The sequence below is a fragment of the Scyliorhinus torazame genome, chromosome 1, assembly GCF_047496885.1.
Source record: "Scyliorhinus torazame isolate Kashiwa2021f chromosome 1, sScyTor2.1, whole genome shotgun sequence".
Lineage (NCBI taxonomy): Eukaryota > Metazoa > Chordata > Chondrichthyes > Carcharhiniformes > Scyliorhinidae > Scyliorhinus > Scyliorhinus torazame.
Genome location: NC_092707.1, coordinates 56,251,883 through 56,273,462, shown reverse-complemented (window position 1 = coordinate 56,273,462; position 21,580 = coordinate 56,251,883). Strand labels below are relative to the sequence as shown.

Below are 21,580 nucleotides of genomic sequence, written 5' to 3'. Positions count from 1 at the left end.
CATGTAAGCTAGCCGTAAATGAAAAAACGTTCAAATTAAGGATGTTTCATTCTAAATATATTTAATATAAAATAATTATAAACAATTTAAAACACTATTAACATTTATGACAAAAATACAAACAGTAGATGATGTGTTGTAACAAAAAAGGGGAGCCGTTGAAAAGGCAATCACAATGCTAACGTGAATTTTCAATGTGATAGCACTCGTGATTGTGATCTAGACAAGAATTTTTTTCAATAAAGTGTTCATAAGGACACAATATTTTAATTACCCCTACTCAAAAATAAATGTTTTTTTAGAAAAGTAAGGTAAGTAATAAAGGTGAAATAGTGTTAGATTAGCCTAAGCCTAAGTTTTTATGAAGAGGTGAACGGAAGGTAGGCTACGACCGCATAGCCTAGGCTAATACTATATTACAAGTATTTATGAAAAAGTAATAAAAGGGTGAATTTGTGTTAAATTACAGGTGTTTATTATGAAAAGTGTTCAAATAATGGTAAAATTGTGTTACATTACCTTAGCCTATGAGTTTTGGTGGCCTAGTCTTGCCTAACTTAGTCTAGCCTAGCATAGGCTAGCTTGAACATAGCCTAGTTTAGCCTATTTAGCTTATTTATTATAAATCTTAAAAAATGGTGCTTTACTTTCTGAGAAGGGGCTTTAAAAAAAAACCTTTCTCAGAAAGTAGACCTAAAAAAAATTTCTTTCAAAGCATGCACAATAGTCGCACGACTCAAATTGATTAATTTCTTGTTGTATATATTTCAACAAACCCAAAGTTTGAGAGTCAGTAGCACAGATGTTGTAAAGGTGGAGTGTCGCGGTAAGTTGGCTGTTCTGCTGTGGTTAATGTAATTTTATTCCCTTTTTAACAGAGGTCAAGACCCTAGAGGAATAACAATGAGTTCACGAAAGTACTCAAGTGGATACCAAAATCACAAACTCAATGAAAAGCGATCTGACGAAATTTCTAAATGTCAAAAACTAACAAACTATTTTGCAATGTCAAGTTTGTCAACACCTACATTCGAAACAAGCCAAGCAAACACCATTGAAGCCAGTAATAGTGCACAAACCGTGGGAGTTCTTTCCAGCAATATTCAACCCACTGTTGACGCTTTTGATACAGATGACGATCACAGTGGTCAACATGAAAGGGAAGCACGGTAGCACTGTGGATAGCACAATTGCTTCACAGCTCCAGGGTCCCAGGTTCGATTCCGGCTTGGGCTACTGTCTGTGCGGAGTCTGCACATTCTCCCCGTGTGTGCGTGGGTTTCCTCCGGGTGCTCCGGTTTCCTCCCACAGTCCAAAGATTTGCAGGTTAGGTGGATTGGCCATGATAAATTGCCCTTAGTGTCCAAAATTGCCTTTAGTGTTGGGTGGGGTTACTGGGTTATGGGGATAGGGTGGAAGTGTTGACCTTTGGTAGGGTGCTCTCTCCAAGAGCCGGTGCAGACTCGGTGGGCCGAATGGCCTCCTACTGCTCTGTAAATTAGAGACTGAGCAGAAGCATGAAACAGGAAGCAAATTCAGTGATTTCAAAGAATACAGTGACCTCGAAAACTGGCCCATAACAGTTGATAATGATTTCATACAGGATTGTTTAATGCAAGACATAGGTTTTTAAAAAAATAAAAAAACAGATGATGTAAATACCGAATCAAGCAGGGTTTACAAGGAGCAAAACAGAAGTTTCTCAAACAAATATTTAGAAAAAAGATTGAAAAATGGCCAGACTGTGATGGGATCCTGGTTAGTTTACTCAAAGAGCAAAGGCTGTATATACTGTTTTGTTTGCAAACTCTTTTCTAAATGCCAAACATCACTTACAACAGGTGGGTTTTCTGACTGGATGAATGTACTCAGAACTCTGGAGAATCATGAAGACATCATGGAACATAAGAGGGCGATGTTGTGTTGGATAACAAGAAAGTCAAATAAAAATACTATGGATCTGCAACTTGAAGAACAGATGAGAAAAACCATACAGTGCTATTTTGAAGTACTGAAAAGAGTTGTAGCTGTTATAAAGTTTTTAAGTGAAAGAGGTTTGGCATTTAGAGGTCATGAGGAGAAGTGGGGCTCACCAAATAATGGAAACTTCATGGGGGCCACTGAACTTATTGCAGAGTTCGACCCATTTTTACAAGAACATCTCGAGAAATGTAAAAATGAAAAAGTAAATGCTACTTACCTATCAAAACCCGTGTATGAAGAATTGATAGAAATCATGGGAAAACATGTGCAAGATGAAATTGTGAATCAAATCAACAACCTAGACACCAAATACTACTCTATTATTGTTGACTCTACTCCTGACCTGACACATGTTGACCAGCTGGTAATTGTGGTTCGATACTGCTATAATGGAAAACCCTGTGAGAGATTTTTAACATTTTTACCGATAGAAAACCATTCATCCACGACCTTGTTCAACAAAATACAAGTTCTGGGTGAACATAAGCTTTCACTTGAAAATATCTGTGGTCAGTCCTATGATAATGCATCTAACATGAAGGGCTCGGAGAAAGGGCTGCAAGCACTCTTTAAAAACATTAACAGGTACGCAGACTATGTACCATGTGCAGCCCATTCACTTAACCTTGTTGGAGAAAAGGCAGTATCTACTGTACCTGAAGTTGTTGACTATTTTGGCATTTTGCAGGAGCTGTATGTTTTCTTTACTGGATCTCCACGAAGATGGGGGATTTTAAACACGCAGAGCAATCTACATTTTTCTCTAAAGAGCTTTTTACATAGAACATACAGTGCAGAAGGAGGCCATTCGGCCCATCGAGTCTGCACCGACCCACATTAATCCCTCACTTCCACCCTATCCCCGCAACCCAATAACCCCTCCCAACCCTTATGGACACTACGGGCAATTTTTAGCATGGCCAATCCACCTAACCTGCACGTCTTTGGACTGTGGGAGGAAACCGGAGCACCCGGAGGAAACCCACGCAGACACGGGGAGAACGTGCAGACTCCGCACAGACAGTGACCCAGCGGGGAATCGAACCTGGGACCCTGGCGCTGTGAAGCCACAGTGCTATCCACTTGTGCTACCGTGCTGCCGTACCGTGCTAGCTTAAGTGTAACTAGATGGTCTGCACACTATGAAGCAGTCCGGGCAATTAAAAATGGATATATGGGTATTTTACAAACTCTCAAACATATTTTTGAAGACTCAGAAGAGAAGCCTGAATGTAAACGAGATGCAAAGAATTTATACCACAAGTTGGTAAAGCTGGAATATGCCATTTTAACAGTCGTTTGGGAAGAAGTGCTGGAGCGTTTCAACAAAACAAGTTAGAAACTCCAAACCTCTGGTTTTGATGTATTTGAAGGTTATCTTCTGCTATCATCTTTACTTTTGTTTGTTAAAGAACTCAGAGAAAATTCAGCCGATAGGATTGCACACTATGGGCGTCATTCTCCGACCCCCCAGCGGGTCGGAGAATGGCCGTTGGCCGCCGTGAATCCCGCCCCCGCCGGCTGCCGAAGTCTCCGGTACCGGATATTCGGCGGGGGCGGGAATCGGGCCGCGCCGGTTGGCGGGCCCCCCCCGCTGGATTCTCCAGCCCGGATGGGCCGAAATCCCGCCGATAAATTGCCTGTCCCGCCGGCGTGGATTAAACCACCTTTTGAACGGTGGGACAAGGCGGCGTGGGCGGGCTCCGGGGTCCTGGGGGGGGGCGCGGGGCGATCTGACCCCGGGGGGGTGCCTCCACGGTGGCCTGGCCCACAATCGGGGCCCACCGATCCGCGGGCGGGCCTGTGCTGTGGGGGCACTCTTTCCCTTCCGCCTCCGCAACGGTCTCCACCATGGCGGAGGCGGAAGAGACTCTCCCCACTGCAAGAGGATTGACCCATATGAGCAGATTGCGAAAAGGTTCAAGTTTCTCTCAGAATTGGTGAACAATTCTGAAATTGATGAGGACGGTATTAAACTTATATCGTATTACAAAGATGATATTGACCACAAATTAATAAACGAGTGTTATCAGTTCAAAGAATATTAGCACCTTAGGAAATCCCAGAACACAGAAGAAAACACGCCATCTAAAATGCAATGCGCAGAAGTTCTTCAGCTTATTTGTGAGCAACACCGAATTGAGGTGTTCCCCAATATTACTACTACGCTTAAGCTGTACTTGACAATGCCTATCACGAGCTGTGAAGCAGAAAGGAATTTTTCAAAGCTATCCTTTATAAAGAACAAATGTTGGTCTACCATGATTGAAGAGCGCTTAAATTCTTTATGCATATTGTCTCTAGAAAATGACATTGCAAGGAAGCTCTCATATGACAAAACTGTACATGAATATGTTGCTAGAAAAAACAGAAAAAAAGAGTATTTTGTAAAATGTGCTTCATGTAGTATGTATTCTCATAGGTGTCTAAAATAAAAGATTATATTGACTGTGGTCTTTTCTATGTTTTATTTCATCATTCTATGATGCATCATGCATGTATATAACATTTCCCTAATTTTCATCCCCCCATAATGTGAAAACAATAAGCATAGGAAATTTTTATTCACACCAGTGACTTTGTCATATGAGATAATCCAGTACAGCAATTTTAATCAAAATTTGAGATGTAGTGGTTACATTTTTAAAAACTTTGTGGTGATTTGTTGTGGAACAATCCCATTGAAGAAGATAACAGTGGTTACCCAGACCTTGTTGCTGGTTGCGAAGGGGCCCCCCTAACAGTTCCAGCTTCAGGGCCCCAAAAATGTAGGTCCGCCACTGGTCATTAGGCTAATTTAATTGAGCTTTGACAAAGGGTCATCCAGACTTGAAACGTTAGCTCCCTTTTCTCTCCACAGATGCTCTTAGACCAGCTGAAATTGTCCAGTATTTTCTGTTTTTGTTTCAGATTCCAGCATCCGCAGTAATTTGCTTTTATCTTCGAGGCTAATTTAAGTACGTCTACACTGGATTCTCCCGAGGCCTGGAACTAATGGCCTCACCTGGAAGACCTGCACATTAGCACAGTGGTTAGCAATGTTGCTTCACAGCACCAGGGTCCCAGGTTCGATTCCTGATCTGTACGGAGTCTGTACTTTTCCCCTGCGTCTGCGTGGGTTTCCTCCGGGTGCTCCGGTTTCCCCCCACATGTCCCGAAAGGATTGCTGTTAGGTAATTTGGACATTCTGAATTCTCCCTCCATGTACTCGAACAGGCACCGGAATGTGACAACTAGGGGCTTTTCACAGTAACTTCATTGCAGTGTTAATATAAGCCTACTTGTGACAATAAAGATTATTATAAATGTACACTCCAATGCAAATGCAATGCACTAAAATTAGCAGATTTGGCTAAAATGTTTTCACTATAGCTACCTGTGGATAATCAGTGATTTTTATTGACAACGATGTGCTTGCTAGTGGTAGGGGTGCTACAGCTGTCTTTGGCAACCCTGGCGGTGGGAGGGAGGGAAAACGTTGGCCAGGGTACCCACTCGAGATCATTCCCGAAACACCTCCAACTAAACCATCAATGAAAATAGTAATTGGCAAATGTCCTAACACTGATCCCTGTGGGGCACCATATCAAGTAAATTCAAATCTATTAACAACTACTTTTTACCTTCAGAGATTTAGCAAGTTCTCGAACAACCGTAGCAGATTACATTAATCCCATATGATTCGATATTGTCCATCTCTTGAGCGGCAATTTATTAACATAATTCTGAAAGTGTAGGTGGACAAAATCTTCATCTGCTAACCCGCAGAGTTCCTCGAAAAATCTACGTTAGATAAGTCCTTCTTTTCTGGAAACCATGTTTCGTGTCCCTGATGCAGCCTTTCTCTGTCTGAGTGGACATATATTACATCCTAATTATTTCCTCCTATTGCGGTTCAGTCAATGAGCCTATAATTAACAGGCCCTTCCTTACACAATTTGTTAAAGATTGGAAATACAGCATGCAGCAAACAAAGCCCTTTGAGGTATCTTTTTTTTGTTAAACTGTGAAATGGAAGCACAAGCTCGCCTCTCAGCTTCGCCCGTTGCCTGGATACCGGCCACTTCCTGTCTTTGTAAACTAACTTCCGGTTAGCAACTGGTGTTTTGGTTTCTAGGCAGCTTCTTTTCCAACCGCTTCACATCTCTCCTTGCTTCAAAGCTCCTGCGTAAGTTGCCGATTATTTTCCCTCTTAATTTAACATCCTGGATGTTTTTAACGGCGGTGTTAGCTCTCCAGCGGGGGCTCGCCTCCAATAACGGAGGCCTCAAAGCGCGCAGCAGACATCCCGCTTGCGGCTTGTGAAGGTTATCGTCGCTACAAGGAACCCGCGGCCTGGGCTGTCCGGTCGCCGTTTCTTTTTGCTAAAAGCATCCAGAGGCATCACAGGAGAGTCTGAGCCAAATCCTCAAAGCTGGAGCTCATGCCGCCTCCCTAAAAGTTTCTGAGCTCCCCTGCCGCTGGATAGCCATTTAACCAGGCTTATTGCTGATCCACAAAGGGTAACGTTTGAATTCTTAAATGTTCGTTATCCAGTCAAACTAACGATAAATATCGTCATTTTATAGTCGCCCCATTTAAGAAGGGTATTTTAAGTGAGTGTTTTCCACTGTTCACTCTTGTTAGCAAATGCGTCCGTTGTAACAAACTTGCGAAATAGGAACCATTCTGCCCATTGTGCCTGCTTCGCCATTCAATGATTGTGGTTGATCCTCTATCTCAACACCATATTCGCGTGCTCTCCTCATACCCCTTGACACCTTTAGAGTCCAGAAGTCTATCCAGTTCCTTAAACATATTCAGTGATTTGGTCTCCACAGCCTCTGTAGTAGAGAATTAATTCCACAGGTTAATCACCCTCTTTAGTGAACCAGTTTTTCCTCCTCTCAGTCCTAAATGGCCTGCCCCATTTCATGAGACATATGACCCTTTGTTCCAGAACCCCCAGCCAGAGGAAACAACATCCTTCCCATCAGTCTGTCCAGCCCTGTCAGAATTTTGCACGTTTCAAGTGACTACAGGCCCAGTCAACCGATTCTTTTCTCTGGCTGGGCCATAGAAGGCAGAGAGTAGCAATGGAGGGATGCTTTTCTAATTGGAGGGCTGTGACCAGTGGTGTTCCACAGGGATCAGTGCTGGGACCTTTGCTCTTTGTAGTATATATAAATGATTTGGAGGAAAATGTAACTGGTCTGATTAGTAAGTTTGCAGACGACACAAAGGTTGGTGGAATTGCGGATAGCGATGAGGACTGTCGGAGGATACAGCAGGATTTAGATTTTCTGGAGACTTGGGCGGAGAGATGGCAGATGGAGTTTAATCCGGACTAATGTGAGGTAATGCATTTTGGAAGGTCTAATGCAGGTAGGGATTATACAGTGAATGGTAGAACCCTCAAGAGTATTGAAAGTCAAAGAGATCTAGGAGTACAGGTCCACAGGTCATTGAAAGGGGCGACACAGGTGGAGAAGGTAGTCAAGAAGGCATACGGCATGCTTGCCTTCATTGGCAGGGGCATTGAGTATAAGAATTGGCAAGTCATGTTGCAGCTGTATAGAACCTTAGTTAGGCCACACTTGGAGTATAGTGTTCAATTCTGGTCGCCACACTACCAGAAGGATGTGGAGGCTTTAGAGAGGGTGCAGAAGAGATTTACCAGAATGTTGCCTGGTATGGAGGGCATTAGCTATGAGGAGCGGTTGAATAAACTCGGTTTGTTCTCACTGGAACGAAGGAGGTTGAGGGGTGACCTGATAGAGGTATTCAAAAATATGAGGGGCATAGACAGAGTGGATAGTCAGAGGCTTTTCTCCAGGGTAGAGGGGTCAATTTCTAGGGGGCATAGGTTTAAGGTGAGAGGGGCAAGATTTAGAGTAGATGTACGAGGCAAGTTTTTTACGCAGAGGGTAGTGGGTGCCTGGAACTCGCTACCGGAGGAGGTAGTGGAAGCAGGGACGATAGTGACATTTAAGGGGCATCTTGACAAATATACGAATAGGATGGGAATAGAAGGATACGGACCCAGGAAGTGTAGAAGATTGTAGTTTAGTCGGGCAGCATGGTTGGCACGGGCTTGGAGGGCCGAAGGGCCTGTTCCTGTGCTGTACATTTCTTTGTTCTTTGTTCTCTTATGACAATCCTGTCATACCAGAAATCAATCAGATGACCTCCATGGCAAGTATATCTTTTCTTGGATAAGGAGACTAAAACTGAGATGATTCTCCCAGGTATGGTTTTACCAGGCTCCTGTACAGCTGCAGTAAGACATCCTTGCTCCTGTGTTCAAGTCTTCTTGCTGTGGAATTCATTGCCACAGGAAGTAGTTGATGCTAAAACTTTGAATATATTCAAGAAGCGGGTGGATATAGCACTTGGGGAGAACTGGATCAAATGCTATGGGGGTGAAAGCAGGATTAGGATGAAAGGCCTCCTCCTGCTCCTGTCTTCTATGTATCTATGAAGGCCAACATGCCATTTACCTTCCTAACTGTTTAGTACTGGTGCACTAGGACAGCCAGGTCCCTTTGTACACCAATGTTTCACAATCTATTACCACTTAAATAATACCCTGCTGCTTGTTTCTTTGTCCGAAGTGGATAACTTCACATTTATCCATGTTGTACTGCATCTGCCATGTATTTGCCCTTGAAGCCTCTTGACATCCTCCTCACCACTCACATTCCCATCAACTTTCATGTCATCAGCAAACTTGGAAATATTACTTTTGGTTCCCTCAACCATTGATGAATATTGTGAATAGCTGGGGCCCAAGCACTGATCCCTGCTGGACCCAACGAGTCACTGCCTGCCACTTCAAAAAAGGTCCATTTATTCCTACTCTGTTTCCTGTCTGCTAACCAATTCTAAATCCATGCCAATATATTACCCCCAATTCCATGTGCTTTAACTTTGCACAAGAACCTCTAATGTGGGACTTTATCAAAAGCTTTCTAAAAATCCAAATACACCACATCCACTGGTTCACCGTTGACTATTTCAAGATGTTTTTATTGAAGTTTTTCATTTTGACGTGCAAACCTATTAAGTATATAATTTAATGACGCAGTTGCGTCAATCATAAAAAGTTATAAATAAATTACACCATTGTGTGAGACACATCCTAAATGTGATGCAAATTTACACTTGTGCTAAAACATACTAAAAGTATGGTCTATTTGCATCATTTTTGCTGATTACAGCACCCCAGGAAGAAGCAATAAAAGGAGATGAGATCTAGCACTGCTATTTCTCCCTTTGTATGGCAGTATTGCTGTCCTTATCTATTATACTAGTTACAAACTTCAGTGGGTTTGTCAAACACGATTTAACTTTCATAAAAAAGCCATGTTGACTTTGTCCAATCCTGTTGGTATTTTCTTCTAGCACAGCTATTTCTTCCTTTGTATGGCAGTATTGCTGTCCTTACCTATTATACTAGTTACGAACTTCGGTGGGTTTGTCAAACATGTTTAACTTTCATAAAAAATCCATGTTGACTTTGTCCAATCCTGTTGATATTTTCTCAGTGTCCTGTTATGCATCCCTTTTAATAGACTTTAGCAACTACACCGAGGGACGAGGCAAAAGTGCCTCCTCTACCCGTTACTGTTTGCTCTGGCCATAGAGCCATTGGCCATGGCGTTAAGAGCCTCTAGGAACTGGAAAGGGCTGCTTCGGGGGTGGGGTGAGGGGGGGGGGGCGTTGCGGGGTTGGAGCACCGGGTCTCGCTCTACGCAGATGACCTGCTCTTGTACATTTCCGACCCGTTGGAGGGGATGGGGGAAGTAATGCGAATCTTGGGGGAATTTGGCAATTTTTCGGGGTATAAATTGAACATGGGGAAAAGTGAGATGTTTGCGATCCAGGCAAGAGGACAGGAGAAGAGACCGGGAGAGCTGCCGCTTAGAATGGTAGGAAAGAGCTTTCGATATCTGGGAATCCAGGTGGACCGGAAATGGGAGGTACTACACAAGTTAAACCTATCCCGGTTGGTAGAACAAATGGAAGGGGACTTTAAGAGGTGGGACATGCTCCCGCTATCACTGGCGGGGAGGGTACAGACCGTGAAAATGACGGTCCGCCCCAGATTTTTGTTTGTCTTTCAGTGCCTCCCCATCTTCATTCCTAAGGCCTTTTTCAAGTGGGTGAATAAGATTATTTCGGGCTTTGTGTGGGCGAGTAAAACCCCACGAGTGAAGAAAGTGTTGCTGGAGCGCAGTCGGTGGGAGGATGGGTTGGCGCTGCCGAACTTCTGCAATTACTACAGGGTGGCTAATATAGGAAGATTAGGAAGTGGGTAGTGGGGGAGGGGGAGACATGGGAGCAGATGGAGGCGGCATCATGTTAAGACACCAGTCTGGAAGAATATATGAAAAAGGTGGAGAATAAAAAAAATTATTTAAAAAAAAAAAAAAGACACCAGTCTGGGAGCATTGGTAACGGCACCTCTGCCGTTCCCGCCGGCCCAATACTCCACAAGTCCGGTGGTAGTGGTGGCTCTGAGGATCTGGGGGCAATGGAGGAGATATAAGAGAGTGGAGGGAGCATCGATTTGGACCCCGATTTATAATAACCACAGGTTTGAACCGGGTAGGCTAGATGGTGGGCTCCGGAGTTGGCAGAGGGCAGGAATTGGAAGGATGGGGGATCTATTTATAGACTGGGGCTTTCCCAGCTTGAAAGCTTTGGAGGATAAATTTAAATTGCCAGCAGGGAACAGTTTTAGGTATTTGCAGGTGCGAAACTTCCTGAGAAAGCAGGTGCCGGCCTTTCCGCTGCTGCCATCACTGGGGATACAGTATAGAGTAGTTTCCAGTACCTGGGTGGGAGAGGGGAAGGTATCGGATATTTACCAGGAGCTTTCGGAGGCGGAGGAAACTCCGGTGGAGGAGCTTAAGGGCAAGTGGGAGGACTAGCTAGGAGGAGAGATAGAGGCGGGTCTATGGGCGGATGCCCCAAGCTGGGTTAATACCTCCTCATCATGTGCCAGGCTTAGTCTGATACAATTTAAGGTAGTCCACCGGGCACACATGACATTGGCTAGGATGAGTAAGTTTTTCGGGGTAGGGTTCAGGTGTGCGAGGTGCGCGGGAAGCCCAGCAAATCATGTCCACGTGATTTGGGCATTCACGAAGCTTAGAGGGTTTTGGCAGGATTCTGCTAAGGCAATGTCCACGGTACTAAAAACACGGGTGGTGCCGAGTGCGGAGGTAGCGATCTTTGGAGTGTCTTAAGATCCGGGAGTTCAGGGGGCGAAAGAGGCCGATGTCTTGGCCTTTGCCTCCATGGTAGCCCGGAGACAGATCTTGTTAATGTGGAGGGACTCAAAGCCCCCGAGTGTAGAGACCTGTGTTAGTGACATGGCTGGGTTTCTCAGTCTCGAGAAAATAAAGTTTGCCTTAAGAGGGTCAATGTCAGGGTTCTCCCGGAGGTGGCAGCCGTTCATCGACTTTCTTGAGGAAAATTAAAATGTCAGCAGATGCAGTATTCCAAAGCGGGGGGAGGGGGGCGGGCGGATTGTTGTTGTATGTTCGAGATGCGTGAAGATTGGACTGGGGGGGGGGGGGGGAATGTTTATTTTACCATGTTGATGTCATTGTTTATGTTACTGTTATAAAAATTTTCAAATACCTTAGTAAAATATTATTTAAGAAAAAAAGTATTTAAGTCTGATGAGACAGAGGATATTAAGCTTTTTGCCAAATGCTGTTGGGTTGAGCAGAAGCATACTGAATCTGCTCTTGAAAGGGTCCCTCTCTCCAAAGTAAAACTGTCTGATACCTTTATTTAACTTTATTTATAAGTGGCATTTGAACTGTATTAGGATTGCTTAATTGGAGTTAGTAGGTATAGATAGTTTAAGTTTTTGCTTTTGTTTAAGAATTGTTTGACTGATAATTATAAGGCCATTTCTTCAATGTTAATTTGGTTAATTCTATGTTGAAATTCAAGTTTTGTTTTAACAAAACAAAATAGACTTTAACATGTTTTTTTACTCCTGATGTTAGGCTAATTGGTCTGTAATTCCCTGTTTTCCCCCTCCCTCCTTTTTTAAATAGCAGGGTTTTGCCACCCTTCAATCTGCGGGACTGTTCCAGAATCTACAGAATTTTGGAAGATGACAACCAATGCATCCACTATTTCCATGATCACCTCCTTTTAGTACCCTGCGATATAGATTATCAGGCCCTGGGGATTTACCGGCTTTCAGTCCCATTAATTTCTCCACTATTTTTCTAATAAATACTATTTTCCTTCAATTCGTCCTTCTCAATAGACTCTTGGGTTCTTAACATTTCTGAGAAGCTATTTGAGTCTTCCTCAGTGAAGACAGAACTAAAGTAGTTGTTTCTGTCCACCCCGATAACTTGACTCCCTTGTTTTAAAAAAAAATCTTTTTATTGGCATTTTCAAAATTATATACATTGCCGTTCGTTTTCATTTATTGTACAGTCACAAAGGTTCCTTCTTAGGTTTTTGACTCCCTTGTTAACCTCTACTTCTACCTTGAGAATATAAATGGCCCTGCCTCCATCTTTCTCTGGGGAAGAGAGATCCAAAGACTCATGACCTTCTGAGAGAAAAATAATTCTCATATCCTTCTTAAATTGAGACCCCATATTTTTAAACTGTGTCCTCTAGTTCTAGTCTCCCCCACAAGGGGAAATATCACAACGCTGCCACCACCTGTAAAATATTTTAATTTGTCCTGAAATTGGCTGACATGAATCGATTGCATTCAAATTAATCACTATTTCAATTCAAACAAGAAATGACTTTTGGTGACAATTTGTAAATTACAGGAAAGTCATTAATACTATGTATGATAACAATGGTGTACTAGTATAAGGTCCTTAAACAACAAAAGAGCAGCTCATGTATGGTTTAAAATCATCACTGCATAATGTTGTTGTGAACGAACAGGAGTTGATGGATCCTGTTGGATGGTGCCCTGAGCGCGCAGTCATTTGGCAAAATATTTCGTGACAAGAAATTTCAAAGAAGCACTGAAATGGATCTCGGCTGGTGGTGAGAAGAGCTTTCCCTGTTAGATGAAGTGGCTGTAGCCGAGAAGAGATTGTTGGCCATGTCCTGTGTGTTTGCAAAGGACATCTGGAAAGAGGTGTAAAGGTTTTGTTGAGGTTCTTCATGAATTGCGCAGTAGTACAGAACTCTGCTATATGGATTCTTCTCAGGGATATACATCGAGACAAACATTAGCTGCTCCTGAAAGGTCATCAACTTAGTGAAAAACACTTATTGATCTTCTAGTGCAAGGAGCTCTGCACAACTGAGTGTTGCAGACTAGCACATTCTAAGGCCCAGGACAATGGTTGTGGGATGAACTAAAGTGTGGGGCCAACATTGCAACAAGGAAAGATCACAGTTTATGGTTGTTCAGCCATTGTGCAAATCCTAGGGCTGCATGTATCGGAGCATGTTTCTAGTATTTGCAGTCTCCATCAGACTGAGACACCCAAAGTGCCTTGTGCTGTACTTAACTATACCTTTATGAATTTTATGAATAAGGTGCATTTTTGGGTGGGAACTTGCATCAAAATATACTCTTGCACTGTGACACATGGATTTTTCATAATTTGTAATGAAATACATTAGAAAACTAAGTAACTTATCCACTTCATTTTAAATGATATGATAAAGCCTTCTACAAAGAACAAACAAAGAACAAAGAAATGTACAGCACAGGAACAGGCCCTTCGGCCCTCCAAGCCCGTGCCGACCATGCGGCCCGACTAAACTACAATCTTCTACACTTCCTGGGTCCGTATCCTTCTATTCCCATCCTATTCATATATTTGTCAAGATGCCCCTTAAATGTCCCTATCGTCCCTGCTTCCACTACCTCCTCCGGTAGCGAGTTCCAGGCACCCACTACCCTCTGCGTAAAAAAACTTGCCTCGTACATCTACTCTAAACCTTGCCCCTCTCACCTTAAACCTATGCCCCCTAGTAATTGACCCCTCTACCCTGGGGAAAAGCCTCTGACTATCCACTCTGTCTATGCCCCTCATAATTTTGTATACCTCTATCAGGTCTCCCCTCAACCTCCTTCGTTCCAGTGAGAACAAACCGAGTTTATTCAACCGCTCCTCATAGCTAATGCCCTCCATACCAGGCAACATTCTGGTAAATCTCTTCTGCACCCTCTCTAAAGCCTCCACATCCTTCTGGTAGTGTGGCGACCAGAATTGAACACTATACTCCAAGTGTGGCCTAACTAAGGTTCTATACAGCTGCAACATGACTTGCCAATTCTTATACTCAATGCCCCGGCCAATGAAGGCAAGCATGCCGTATGCCTTCTTGACTACCTTCTCCACCTGTGTTGCCCCTTTCAATGACCTGTGGACCTGTACTCCTAGATCTCTTTGACTTTCAATACTCTTGAGGGGTCTACCATTCACTGTATATTCCCTACCTGCATTAGCCCTTCCAAAATGCATTACCTCACATTTGTCCGGATTAAACTCCATCTGCCATCTCTCCGCCCAAGTCTCCAGACAATCTAAATCCTGCTGTATCCTCCGACAGTCCTCATCGCTATCCGCAATTCCACCAACCTTTGTGTCGTCTGCAAACTTACTAATCAGACCAGTTACATTTTCCTCCAAATCATTTATATATACTACAAAGAGCAAAGGTCCCAGCACTGATCCCTGTGGAACACCACTGGTCACAGCCCTCCAATTAGAAAAGCATCCCTCCATTGCTACTCTCTGCCTTCTATGGCCTAGCCAGTTCTGTATCCACCTTGCCAGCTCACCCCTGATCCCGTGTGACTTCACCCTTTGTAATAGTCTACCATGAGGGACCTTGTCAAAGGCCTTACTGAAGTCCATATAGACAACATCTACTGCCCTACCTGCATCAATCATCTTAGTGACCTCCTCGAAAAACTCTATCAAGTTAGTGAGACACGACCTCCCCTTCACAAAACCGTGCTGCCTCTCACTAATACGTCCATTTGCTTCCAAATGGGAGTAGATCCTGTCTCGAAGAATTCTCTCCAGTAATTTCCCTACCACTGAAGTAAGGCTCACCGGCCTGTAGTTCCCGGGATTATCCTTGCTACCCTTCTTAAACAGAGGAACAACATTGGCTATTCTCCAGTCCTCCGGGACATCCCCTGAAGACAGCGAGGATTCAAAGATTTCTGTCAAGGCCTCAGCAATTTCCTCTCCAGCCTCCTTCAGTATTCTGGGGTAGATCCCATCAGGCCCTGGGGACTTATCTACCTTAATATTTTTTAAGACACCCAACACCTCGTCTTTTTGGATCACAATGTGACCCAGGCTATCTACACCCCCTTCTCCAGACTCAACATCTACCAATTCCTTCTCTTTGGTGAATACTGAGGCAAAGTATTCATTTAGTAGCTCGCCCATTTCCTCTGGCTCCACACATAGATTCCCTTGCCTCTCCTTCAGTGGGCCAACCCTTTCCCTGGCTACCCTCTTGCTTTTTATGTACGTGTAAAAAGCCTTGGGATTTTCCTTAACCCTATTTGCCAATGACTTTTCGTGACCCCTTCTAGCCCTCCTGACTCCTTGCTTAAGTTCCTTCCTACTTTCCTTATATTCCACGCAGGCTTCGTCTGTTCCCAGCCTTTTAGCCCTGACAAATGCCTCCTTTTTCTTTTTGACGAGGCCTACAATACCACTCGTCATCCAAGGTTCCCGAAAATTGCCGTATTTATCTTTCTTCCTCACAGGAACATGCCGGTCCTGTATTCCTTTCAACTGCCACTTGAAAGCCTCCCACATGTCAGATGTTGATTTGCCCTCAAACGTCCGCCCCCAATCTATGTTCTTCAGTTCCCGCCTAATATTGTTATAATTAGCCTTCCCCCAATTTAGCACATTCGTCCTCGGACCACTCTTATCCTTGTCCACCAGTACTTTAAAACTTACTGAATTGTGGTCACTGTTGCCGAAATGCTCCCCTACTGAAACATCTACCACCTGGCCGGGCTCATTCCCCAATACCAGGTCCAGTACCGCCCCTTCCCTAGTTGGACTGTCTACATATTGTTTTAAGAAGCCCTCCTGGATGCTCCTTACAAACTCCGCCCCGTCTAAGCCCCTGGCACTAAGTGAGTCCCAGTCAATATTGGGGAAGTTGAAGTCTCCCATCACCACAACCCTGTTGTTTTTACTCTTTTCCAAAATCTGTCTACCTATCTTCTCCTCTATCTCCTGCTGGCTGTTGGGAGGCCTGTAGTATACCCCCAACATTGTGACTGCACCCTTCTTATTCCTGATCTCTACCCATATAGCCTCACTGCCCTCTGAGGTGTCCTCTCGCAGTACAGCTGTGATATTCTCCCGAACAAGTAGCGCAACTCCACCTCCCCTTTTACATCCCCCTCTATCCCGCCTGAAACATCTAAATCCTGGAACGTTTAGCTGCCAATCCTGCCCTTCCCTCAACCAGGTCTCTGTAATGGCAACAACATCATAGTTCCAAGTACTAATCCAAGCTCTAAGTTCATCTGCCTTACCCGTAATGCTCCTTGCATTAAAACATATGCACTTCAGGCCACCAGACCCACTGTGTTCAGCAACTTCTCCCCGTCTGCTCTGCCTCAGAGCCACACTGTCCCTATTCCCTAGTTCTCCCTCAATGCTCTCACCTTCTGACCTATTGCTCCCGTGCCCACCCCCCTGCCATACTAGTTTAAACCCTCCCGTGTGACACTAGCAAACCTCGCGGCCAGGATATTTATGCCTCTCCGGTTTAAGTACATCCCTTTTGTTTTGTTCTGTTAGTTATTTAGAAGTTTATGGCACCTTTCACTTTTTACTTTTGAGAGCTTGCATTTGACTTTCTCATTCTAACGGAGCAAAGCCCCAATTTTTCTTCATAGTTTGTTTGTGCCAAGTGAGCTAATTGGTACTGTACCCTTGCCATAGCTCTAAATATTTTCCTTTAATGGGGTGCCCAAACAATATACATTCCCCCAACTGTGGACTAATTAGTGGCTTGCGCAAATTCAATATCACTTCCTTGCTTTTATAGTGTATACAAAACCCAGAAACCTATTTCCTTTTCTAATGGCCTTTTCTGCATGCATATGTACCTTTTATTTTAAAAAAATGTATTAACACCCCCCAACCTAGGGTATATTACCTTCTATTTCTACCCCAAAGTACACTATTTTACAGCCTCTAGTATCCATTTGTTCACTAGCTAAGTTAAATCCTTTGAAATTGCTTGCATTCTTCCCCACAGTTTGTCATGCTTATGTGAAGTTTTCTAAAAAGCCATTTCTAAATTAGAAAATATAGTACCATGTGCAGATTACATGGCTTGTTTTCTTTCAGAAAATAAAACACAAAAATGAGCGAACAGATCAAGTTCATTGTAGAACAGCTCAATAAGGAACCCTTCAAGAAGACTTTCAACCTAATCACCTTTGACTCAGTTGAGCCACTGCAGTTGCTGCAGGTGCTTAATGAGGTTCTGGCAGAGATTGATCCAAAGGTAAGGTGTTGCTGGTGTATCTAATCTGAGTGTTTTAATTCTTAAATGCCTAGTTTATTTGCATGAAATTATTGTGAACATAAAATCTAGCTAGAACATTTTACATGGATGTCACATTTCAAATTGTTTCACACTCAAGGAGTCAATGAGCAAATTTTGGAAAGGTAAAGTTTGGCACAACATTGACTGTTAATTACAAAAAAAACTAAGGTATAATAAGACACGACTTGCTGAGCATAAAACCAATGAGCAATAAATAAAGGTGTCTGTGTCTGGCTTGCTGCCAGTCTCTGGATGCTCATTCACTCACCCTCACTGATAGAGTGGATGAGGGTGTCTCATGGTGTGTATGTGCGTAAGGGTGAATGAGAACCCTGATAATGGGAGGGAGCCGGACTTAAGGACACACTTTACCCCCCCCCCCCCCCACCCACCCACCCACACACACACACGCAATTGTCCCACCTCGCACCCTCTCCCCAGCCCCCCCTCATGAACTCTGCCCCCTCCCAGGGGCCCACTCCCCTCCCAGGCACCTTCCTCGCCCACCCGGACCCCTTCCTCGCCCACCCGGACCCCTTCCTCGCCCACCCGGACCCCTTCCTCGCCCACCCGGACCCCTTCCTCGCCCACCCGGACCCCTTCCTCGCCCACCCGGACCCCTTCCTCGCCCACCCGGACCCCTTCCTCGCCCACCCGGACCCCTTCCTCGCCCACCCGGACCCCTTCCTCGCCCCCCCCCCCCCGACCCCTTCCTCGCCCCCCCCCCCCCCCCGGACCCCTTCCTCGCCCCCCCCCCGGACCCCTTCCTCGCCCCCCCCCCGGACCCCTTCCTCGCCCGCCCGCCCCCCCCCCCGGACCCCTTCCTCGCCCGCCCGCCCCCCCCCCCCCGGACCCCTTCCTCGCCCGCCCGCCCCCCCCCCCCCCGGACCCCTTCCTCGCCCGCCCGCCCCCCCCCCCCCCCGGACCCCTTCCTCGCCCGCCCGCCCCCCCCCCCAGCCCCCTTCCTCGCCCGCCCCCCCCCGGACCCCTTCCTCGCCCGCCCCCTCGGAAGGGGTAAACCAGGAAACTACAGGCCAGTCAATCAAACCTCCGTGGTGGTGAATCTAATGGAAGCAATTCTGAGAGACAGAATTAATCTGCATTTGGAAATGCAGGGATAGGTGTGGGTGGTGTGATGGGGGAGAGGTGGGCCATGCCGCGAACCATGTCCACATGCTCTGGGCATGTCCAAGACTGAGGGGGTTCTGGCAGGGGTTCTTGGAAGTGATGTCTGAGGTGCTGGGTGTCCAGGTGGTTCAGAGTCCAGAGCTGGCCATATTTGGCGTCTAGGAAGACCCGGGAGTGCAGGGGGGTGGAAGAGATGCCGATGTGTTGGCCTTTGCCTCCCTGATAGCCCAGAGATGGATTTTGTTTGCCTGGAGCGACTCGAAGCTGCCAAAAGCGGGAGTGCAGGTAAGTAACCTGGCAGTGACAAGACAGAGTAGATGCAGGGAGGATGTTCCCCAGGCGGGGGGAGTCCAGAACTGGGGGTCACTGTCTAAGGATACAGAATAAACCATTTAGAACGGAGATAAACAAAAGAATTAATTACTCGGAGAATGGCTACCATGGAAAGCAGTTGAGACCAAACCATATTCAACTGCTTCATCAATGAGGTTCCCTCCTCCCACAAAATGTGCTGTTACGTAATTTGGACATTCTGAATTCTCCCTCCGTGCACCAGAACAGGTGCCGGAATATGGCAACTAGGGGCTTTTCACGGTAACTTCATTGCAGGGTACTGCCAGCCACGCTGGCACAGGCATTGATCTCCTTGATCTTGAAAAAGGACAAGGATCAATGGTGTGTAGGTTGTACCGACCTATTTCTCTCAAGTGGTGATGCTAAAATGTAAGCTAAGGTTGCAATTCATTTGGAGCCTTGCCTGCCGTGGCTGGTTTCGTAGGAGCAGATGGGTTTTGTTAAGGGCCGGCAGTTGTTGGCCAACATTAGGAGACTCTTGAATGTGGTGATATCGCCCTTCTCAGTGGCCAAGCCAGAGGTGATTATCTCGATGGACGCAGAGAAGGCGTTTGATCGGGTTGAGTGGAGGTACCTTTTTGCGATTAGGGAGCGATTGGTTTTGGGCAAAATTCATATCTTGGGTGGGCTCACTGAGTGTCCGTACCAATGCCCTAGGCTCGGATTATTTTAAATTGAACAGGGGTACGAGGCAGACATGTCCATTATCCCCGTTGCTGTTAGATTTAACAATTGAGCCACTGGCTATTGCTCTAAGATCGTCTTTACGTGTAGGAGGATAGAGCGGGGAGGGAGGGAGCATTAGGTGTCCCTGTATGCAGATGATTTGTCGTTGTACATTCTGATCGTCTCTCCAATGTGGGGGAGATAACGGAAGTTCTCAAAGTTTGGTTCCTTCTTGGGGTATAAGTTAAACCTTGGCAAAAGTGAATTTTTCATGATGTGCTCCCTGGGTAGGGGAGCTGATCAGGGAGGCTACGGCTTTGTCCAGCCAGGGCTATTTTCCGGTATTTGGGAATTTGGTTGGCTCATGATTGGGCCTCGCTCCATAAACTTAACTTGGCCAGTCTAGTTGATGCGATGAAGGCTGATTTGAAGATGTGGGATGCCCTTCTTTTGACTTTGGCGGGAAGAGTCCAGATGGTGAAGATGAATATTCTCCCAAGGTTTTTTTTCCTTGTCTTCAGTCTTTTTTTCTGAGGCTTTTTTGGTAGGATCAATAAGTTAATATCTACTTTTGTTTGGATTCGCTGGGCTTTTTTATAGAGGGATAGACAGTTGGGGGTGCTTGGCACTACCTAATCAGCTGTGTTATTACTGGGCGGCAAACATTAATAAGATACGGGGATGGTTTAAGGATCCGGACTCTCTAGGGGGTGGATGGAGGAGGCTTCTTGTATAGGATCGAACTTGAGGGCTCTTGTTGCCACTCCTGTCGCGTTCTCTCTGGTAAGATTTCTGTCGAGCCCAGCTTAGAGAAGTTCCAGCTTCTGAAAGGGAATGTATTTCAATATCTGCAGGTACGAGATTTTGTGCTAAGAGAGCTTCTTTCATTTTCCCTGGTGCCAGTGCCTTTGCTTGGATAGGGTTCTGTCCTTGGATGAGCTAGGAGAGGGGAGGATCTGACATTTATGGACAGATGTTAGCGACGAAGCAGGTTTCTTTGGAAGAAATAAAGAGGAAGTGGGAGAACGAGTTGTGGTGGTCTTTGGGGGATGGGGTGGGCATGGAGTGCAGCAGATAAGCCTGCCTCGGCCTTTACCGTTGTCAACTGTTTTCACTGGGTAGCAATCCTGAATGGGACCCTTAACTGTTATCAGCTGGTCTGACCCTCATCTGGGGCATTGTAGCCAATTGTAGAACACCTATCAAAATCAATTAACTTGCTGAGCCAGGAATGAAAATTAGGATTTTCTATCCTGTTCAGCTCAAGTTACACGTTATCTTCACTAACAGAAGGAGTAATAATTATGCTTTTCATACTATTTTTACACCATGCAGTAGTCAATAAAGAGAATTATAGAAAATCCTTAACCTCTCCCCCTTGCTTAATCTCTCCTGCCTCTCAAACAACCCCATTCTCTTTTCAATAAGATTTCAATTAAAGATGTCCCTGCATTTCAACTTTAATATGTAATAACATCAGTAATATTCTCCTCTTTGCTGGTAGCATAATATTGATATACGAGAAGAAGCACCGGATCAAACAGCAAAGAGAATGTTTAGCCTTCTGGGAATTCTGAAATACAAGCCACCAGGATGTGCTTCTGATATGTACGTAACATTTTATCTTTTACCTGGGAGATGAAGGAGATTTATTTTACCACTTTCCTCTTTAGATCTATAATTTCTCTCTGCACTGTTTCACGAGTGAGAGGTCAAACATTTTACCTCTATCATTCACCTCTGTACTGTTTAAGGCTATATATTACATAATTGTACATGTATTCAGCAATAGGAGCTAGTCATCGAGTAACATTGTAATTCATTTGGTAAAATCTGGCTGTGTAGTCAGTGTTAGAAAATGTCTTGGTAAGGAAAGAATGAAGATCTCATCAAAAATCTGGGA

The 21,580-nt window shown here is 44.9% G+C and overlaps 1 protein-coding gene across 4 annotated transcripts in view; it reads left to right on the top strand.

The window, feature by feature from the left end:
* The first annotated feature begins 6,060 nt into the window (after positions 1-6,060).
* The window catches only part of ift81 (intraflagellar transport 81 homolog), a 225,098-nt gene continuing 209,578 nt past the window's right edge, over positions 6,061-21,580 (top strand). For 3 of the 4 annotated variants that reach the window (XM_072495120.1, XM_072495113.1, XM_072495124.1), the window contains exons 1-3: positions 6,061-6,151; positions 17,328-17,487; positions 21,182-21,285. In XM_072495120.1, the coding sequence (XP_072351221.1) occupies positions 17,344-17,487; positions 21,182-21,285 (248 nt within the window). In that variant the 5' untranslated portion in view covers positions 6,061-6,151; positions 17,328-17,343. Of the gene's footprint in view, positions 6,152-6,185; positions 6,486-17,327; positions 17,488-21,181; positions 21,286-21,580 lie in introns of those variants that run through there. The other variant, XM_072495115.1, reaches the window with a different exon arrangement.